At 43.0% G+C, this 6,937-nt stretch overlaps 1 protein-coding gene across 1 annotated transcript; it reads left to right on the plus strand.

Annotated features, from left to right (window-relative positions):
- Positions 1-673: 673 nt before the first annotated feature.
- Positions 674-6,324, plus strand: lrrc3ca (leucine rich repeat containing 3Ca). Its single transcript, XM_085415265.1, has 2 exons — positions 674-1,186; positions 5,078-6,324. Exon 2 carries the CDS (start codon positions 5,163-5,165, stop codon positions 5,955-5,957), a length of 795 nt encoding a protein of 264 aa, XP_085271391.1. The 5' UTR covers positions 674-1,186; positions 5,078-5,162; the 3' UTR covers positions 5,958-6,324.
- Positions 6,325-6,937: the final 613 nt, after the last annotated feature.

Below are 6,937 nucleotides of genomic sequence, written 5' to 3' on the forward strand. Positions count from 1 at the left end.
AAGAAATTATACGTTCTAAATTGAAACAGGCACTGGGATGGGAATTGGAAAAGGATGTGTTGGAAAACAGTGATTTTTATTTTATTTTATTCTTTATCTCTCACTGCTCCAGGATTATACAAAAAGCAGTTCATAGATGCATAAAATACTGTATTTCAACTCAAATAATCAAAAATTCTTTATGTTTATGCTTGACTCTCTTCCTTAGCACACATTCATCACTATCAATGAAAGAAAAAAAAAAGAAGTGAATCATATGCCTTCTGTTATTCCAGAGCACCAGGGAGGGAGTTTGGGTGAAGTATCCCATTTTATTGATTTTAATTCCATTAATACCTTATGACTGGCTGCTTGGCAGGCTCTCCCAGGCTAGTGGCCATGCACGTCTGTTTTTATAGTGGATTTGATTGGACATCCTTATCGGGTGGCAGCAGGCAGGAAAGGGGACTGGAGACCGGCAAAGATCCACAGCGCTGGCAGCCAGGCTGCATGTTTGAAACAACAAGCTTCAGATCAAACATGATCAGTGTAGGCTGCCAGCACAACCGAGCCATGTTTGTGCACTGCATTGTGCATGAGCTCATTTCTGCGTTTGTGTGTGATGGTGTGGGAGGGACACTCTTTTACTTTCCTGGCACCTGATGCATGCACACTGAACTCACGTCAATCCCAGCAATTAGTAGATTCAAACGAATGAATGGATTAAGTCATGCCATCACATGGACTTTTCCTCTGTATATATGTCCAGCACTCAGCTCCAAGCAGTGGCAGAAAATATCCGACCAGTGCGTAAATGCGCCGTGAGACTGTGCATTAATATCAATTTTGCCATGTATTTGGATCAAAGTCAGTGAGACACCGCCGTCACTGAAAGTCATGCCCTCGCTCTGTTTGCTTGCCAGTTCGCTGAGGCTTGGGCAATGTTGCCTAGTTTTCTCGTTGCGTGGAAACTAAAAGGCTGCTCTGAGTGAGAGCCCTGGAGTGAAGGGGCATTTCCACTGGCGCGTCGTAGTTTCCAGAGCGGCTTTCACCGCAAGTTTGACGAGCTGCAGGAGGACTTACTGGAGGCGAACCAAAATATCGAACAAGTCGCTTGTTGGAAAGCGCACTGATCTGGTGGAAGATATTATTTTTGGACACTTGCCTAGAAACGCGCCATGGAAGGAAGAGGGAAAGCAGCAAAGACGTGAGTGTTTGTGTTTGTGATACTGGCCACGATGCATGTGTTTTTTGTTCTTTGTGATAATTTATGCAGCTAATCCCCCCCCCCCCCCCCAAAAAAAACCAAAAAAAAAAAAAAAAAAAAAAAATCGCCGTTTAAACAAAGATTTTAAAAACGTAGCTGCTGTTGGGAAAAGGCGCTTAATGCTGACTATAAGCAGGATGAAAGACAAACTTAACAAAGGTATCGGTTCCACGAGGTATCACCTTTATCTGCTTTCAGTTCATTTTAACCAGATGCTTGTACGTGAGGAAAACTGGTATTTCTGCAGGACCCGGTAGCCGGTTTAAGCCACTCATTTTAGCTCCTGTGATGTCAGCTGGTGTTGTCATTATCATAAATTAAAGTTTAAAACTAATGGCATCACCAGGCTGTAAAACTTTACGTTGAGGATTTGAAGATTCAAGTCAATCTTGAGGATACACTGATGAGTCAGTGACACAGTTTTCTAATCTCCAGCACGGAGTGAAAGCCATTGCATCAGAAGAGCTGGCTGCTCGGCAGTATTACTGTTTACTGTACTGCTCTCTAAGTCAAGTCAAAAAGATTTTTATTTGGAAATGGAAATCTACCGAGTGCAGTGTTTTGCTGCACGGAGCCAGAAAAGTGTATCCAGAATAGGGCTTCATGAGCTGAAATCAGTGAAATAATATTTGGCCTGCATTAAAAGGACCAATCCAAGTTAAACAGGCTATATCGAGGATGTTCATTTGTCCTTTCCTTGTTGCTGTTTACCCAGGCCGCCACAAATAACTGTCAGCTCAGAGGAGAGTGGGGTGAATTGTGCCAGTTTTTAGTTAACGTGACTTTAAACCGAGGCCATGACAGTAATGCTTTCAAATAAAATATGTACATATATTTTAGGATGTGGTGCATCCTTGGGCACAATCACTTTGAATCGGAAATATAGTATTTAAGAAATACAGCTTTCTGGAAAAAAAAAAAGTGGCACAGCATGCCCCTGGTGTGGGGTAAGTTGTGCCTTTGGAAAGAATACCTTGTGGTAAATTGTGCAACTGATTATAAAAGATTCTTTGTGCATACTCAAAAGCCAGTTCAAGGCATTTCATGGGACTTAGACCATAAAACATTGCTTCTAGTGCCTTTATATATTCTGCCAGTTCTTTCTCCTATGCTCATCAAAGACTTGATTGGCAAGTCCAGTTCTTCTCTTCTCACTGTATTGTTTTAATGTCATCCTGCATATGTTCATCCTCCTTGCCACCTGACGAATGGACTCCCCCTTCTCCATGTCCTCTAAAGGAGTGGAAACCCTGCCTGTCCTCCTCATTATAACTCCTTGGCATGATAGTCTAGTATTAATTGTTGGTCTGAAATTAAGATTGTAGTATAGTTTTAGTGGTAAACTGTAGAAATAAAAGCTACAATTACAATAAAATAATATATTTAAAATATTCATAATTGGGGGTGAGTTGTGCCACTGACACAGCTTAACCCAGGCCCCTTGGCACAAATCACTCCAACCCTACTATTTTGGAAAAAATGCATCATCCAGCAGTTTTGAACTAACATCATGCTAGCTGTGTGGACACAGTGTAGCTTGTCAAAGCATTAAAACATTTGTGCAATGTTTTCAAACTTGTCTATAACTGCTCAGACAAATCAACCGAAAAACCTTGAGCCTAGAAATTTTACTTTGAAAACCGAAAAACTGTTGTTTTCGTAACTTAAATGTGCTTAATTCTCATGCAGTGTCGTTCCCTTCTTTGCAGGATAAGTGAAATGGCTGACTGTTCAAAAATGTGTGGTCACATGACCAATTTCTTCTATGGTTCCCTAGAAACAGGGGGTGGCACAACTTCCCCACTGGCACAAATCACCCCACTTTCCCCTATTTAAAATTCACGTGGTGTTCGCAGCTGCCGCAATAGGCTACTGTTGTGAGACTACACACAACAGACACTAACATATATGAGATCTTAATGACTCGGATGTCTGGGTGTGTGTGTCCACGTCATTGCTCCATATTAAAATGGTCCCAGAGTGTGCGCAGGCCTGACAGCAGTGAATTTAGGAAGTGAGAGATTGACCTGTGGCTGCAAAAGCAATGCATTTGCAGTGCCAGCTGCATCGTTATTTATCACATTACGTTAAGAAGACTAACTGTTCCTAGAATATTTGCATGCATGCAATCTTTTGCAAATGCATTACAGATTTTTCTTAATTTTTTTTTATTTTTGCAGACCTGTGCCCCACCCTGCTACTCATCCAGCTTACACCATGTCTACTGTCTTGATCTTATTTACAAGTGTCCCTTGCCTTTTCCCTCTCCTGCCTATCCTTTCTCTTCCAGCTGTCTTTGTCAGCTGCCTCTTTGGCTTACTAACATCTGCCCTTTTCCTCGATCTCTCATTAGTGTCACGCAATGTTCTCTGTGCTGTCACTGCAATGTTACCCCTCTCCTTAAATCGTTGTGATATCATTCTTTCTCTCACAACCCTGTGCTTGTGTGTCCAATTTCCCCATCTCTGTCACCAGCCCTTTTACTTCTGCTCCCCCATTATCTCTCAGCCAAATACCAGGCTGGCATGCTATGTGATGGGAAAAGTACTGCCTTTACAGAAGCATAACACTAGCCGTACAAGACCCTTAATTTCCTTGGGTTTTAAGCTTTTCTGTCGTGCTGTTTTACGTTCTCGTACACCCTGCTGCCACAGAGTGCAGAGGGAAATCCTTTGAAAGTTGCTTTGCCTGGCCTTGATGAAGACGGATAAATGGCATATCTGAAGGAGGCAAACCGCAGCAGTCAGTGCTTAATAGCACAAGCTTCGTCTGTGCTTTGCATCAGTCTCCCCAAATGGCTCATTAGTGAGGTTGTCTGACACTCATTTGTTAACTAGTGTGCACTGAGGGTTTTAGCTGCATCTCATGTACACACCACCAGTGCCACTACTCCCAACCCCCCCAGTCATGTGATACTTTGAGGTACTTAGAGATCGATTTCATTTTTAATCTTGGTAAGTGGATCTTGCTCAGTCCCTGACCATTTTGGAGAAATTAAGCAGCCTGGTGAATTCTTCTTTCTCTTCAAACAAGGCAGATCATCACATTGTCTGTTTAGTTGTTTTGGGGGCATTAGCATTTACCTCAGCATAAGGATTGGGTGGCCAGCGCTAACGTTACACTGACTTAAGGAGTTTTTCCTGAAGAGGATTAGTAACAGGATAGGAGTAAGCCCTTATCAGCTATTAATGAAGTGTGTTAAGGTGGGTTGACCTGCAATTTTCAAAGACTTGCCTACAAAATATAAAAGTTTTATCATTTACAGGACACAAAGACAAGCTCTTATCTCTGTGTTACTTGCACTTCCCAGTAAAACTAGAACATGTTAAATAAAAAATCTGGAAATGTGACAAAAGACGTTAAAGAAAAAAAGTTAAAATGTAGGTGGAGTTATGTTTTGTTTAGAACATTTTTTTCCCTCTTAGTGTCACACTACTATGTTAATGCCCGTCTATGTGTACTGAAATAGCCCTGCACTGCAGGGATGTCAATTATAAAAGAGGCACAGTGACAGCAAAGTATTTTCTTAGCTTGTTTATTGTGCTGGGATGAAGGGAATCTTTGATCCTTTGAGTTTCTTGGAAACACCAGTTGATGCCAGTTGGCAACACGCTGAAATGAGCGTACAGTATTCCCGCTGCCTCCACAGTGCAATTAGATAAGCTCCTGTTGCTCCCTTAAATAACATCACCGCTTCTGAAGAACATTTACAATCATCAGTGTTTTACAAAAGAAACGTTTTTCACTGTACAAGGTGCTCTTCATTTCTTGCTTTCAGAAGGTAAACTTCCCACAGCCTGTGTCACTTTCTGTTGTTTTTTTATGCAACAGGTTCAACAGTTACTGGGGAGGTTGACGTGGACTTCAGCCCTCAGCTGAGGTGGTCCTCCCTGGAGCATGCCCACCGTATCCCACAATGTCCCTTCTTGCAGACTGGCTGCTACGCCACTCGGTGGTCATGTGTTTGCTGCTGCATAGTTTGGTGCTAATGACCTTCTGCTTTCATCATGCTGCCACGAGTTGCTCCAAGAACTGCTACTGCACCGAGAGCGAGAGTGGCGGCAAGACGGTGCGCTGCAGCAACCTGCAGCTCACAGAGATCCCGCAGGACATCCCCAATGACACACGACGTGTCTACCTGGATTTTAACCTCCTCACCACAGTTCCAACAAATGCTTTTGCCGGTTTAACCCAACTGGTTGAATTAGACCTTTCACACAATGAACTAAGTGAGTTAGAACCAGGTGCGTTCAGAGGCCTCGGCTCCACGCTACAGTTCCTGGACCTTTCTTCTAACAAGTTAGGAAACTTGACCCCTGATGCCTTTGAGGGGCTGCGAGCTCGCGCCAACCTAACAAACAATCCGTGGCACTGTAATTGCAATTTGCAGATGGCCATGCCTCGTGTGGACCTGGAGCCTGCATCACTGACAGGCGTTGTGTGCCACACTTCAGAACCTGAGAAAATAGGAGTTGAAGGACTTGCCTTCCTGTTGGCACCGGACATAGACCTCTGTGTGGAGATGAAGAGGACTACAGATGTGGCCATGCTGGTTGTTATGTTTGGCTGGTTCACCATGGTCATCTCCTACCTTGTCTACTATGTCAGGGCTAATCAGGAGGACGCACGTCGACATCTGGAGTATCTCAAGTCACTGCCCAGCAGACAGGGCAAGTCAGAGGAATCTTCCACCATTAGTACTGTGGTGTAGGACTGATGATGGAGCTTTGCGTGGGAACTGAAATGGTATCCCACAACAAATAGGACTGAGGTACTGCCCAGCTGTTGTCACGGAGCCAAGTTGGGCAATAAAACATGTGCCTGCACAAGAAAACCAGGCAACCTAGCCCAGATGAATAATTCATGTTTCAGCAGCCCATTAGGAGTTTTCGTTGGGTGAGTTGATGGTTTAGTCTGCGCGCTAAAGAAGTAAAAGCTGTGGCATCTTTTTTCTTGAACTCCAAACATGGGGATACAAATAGAATTTATCCAGTGGTGCATGCACATCGATGTACCTCTCTCACAAACAGACAAGTGAGGAGGAAGCATCAAACAGCAATGTAAACTGTAGGACAAGGCAACACTACAGTATGGAACTCTGTACATCTGTTTCCCATTAAAGTCCTTACAGTATTCACCACTATAATATAAGTGAAGTGTTGTTTTGGGGGGTTTCTTATATTGAACTGAGCTGAAAATATATACAGCATTTGGAAAAGTCACTCTTTTGCAGATGCATCACTTCTCATGTCTCCCTGCAGATGTATGCACAATGAAGCAATACTCAGTTATTCTGTGATGAGTTTGATAGCAGCTACAGTACCAGAGCACCATATCGATGAGAACAGTCGACGTCCACCTGGCTCTACATGTAGGGAGTACTTCACAGAAAACTCCTGCTACCTTATGCCTTAAACAACATGTGCATTCAACACGTGTGTGTGTGTGTGTGTGTGTGTGTGTGTGTGTGTGTGTGTGTAGGAATGTCCTCTGGCTATAACTGCATATAAAAAGACGTGCCTTTTTCTGGTTGTTAAAGATTTAAGAGGATAGATTTGAGAGATTTGGTGGTTTATCTACTTCTTAACAAACAACCTTTGCAAAGTCATGACAATTATAGCCTACATGATATCACAAACACATTGAAGCTCTGGAAAATGTGCTAATCATATATCATTCTCAGGAAAAAAA

The sequence above is a fragment of the Rhamphochromis longiceps genome, linkage group LG8 (assembly GCF_057381845.1).
Source record: "Rhamphochromis longiceps isolate RC_006_pf linkage group LG8, R_longiceps_female_GT1.1, whole genome shotgun sequence".
Classification (NCBI taxonomy): Eukaryota; Metazoa; Chordata; class Actinopteri; order Cichliformes; family Cichlidae; genus Rhamphochromis; species Rhamphochromis longiceps.

Bases quoted from the DNA above. Each gene is read 5' to 3' on its own strand.
- lrrc3ca (XM_085415265.1), top strand. From the start codon at position 5,163: ATGTCCCTTCTTGCAGACTGGCTGCTACGCCACTCGGTGGTCATGTGT.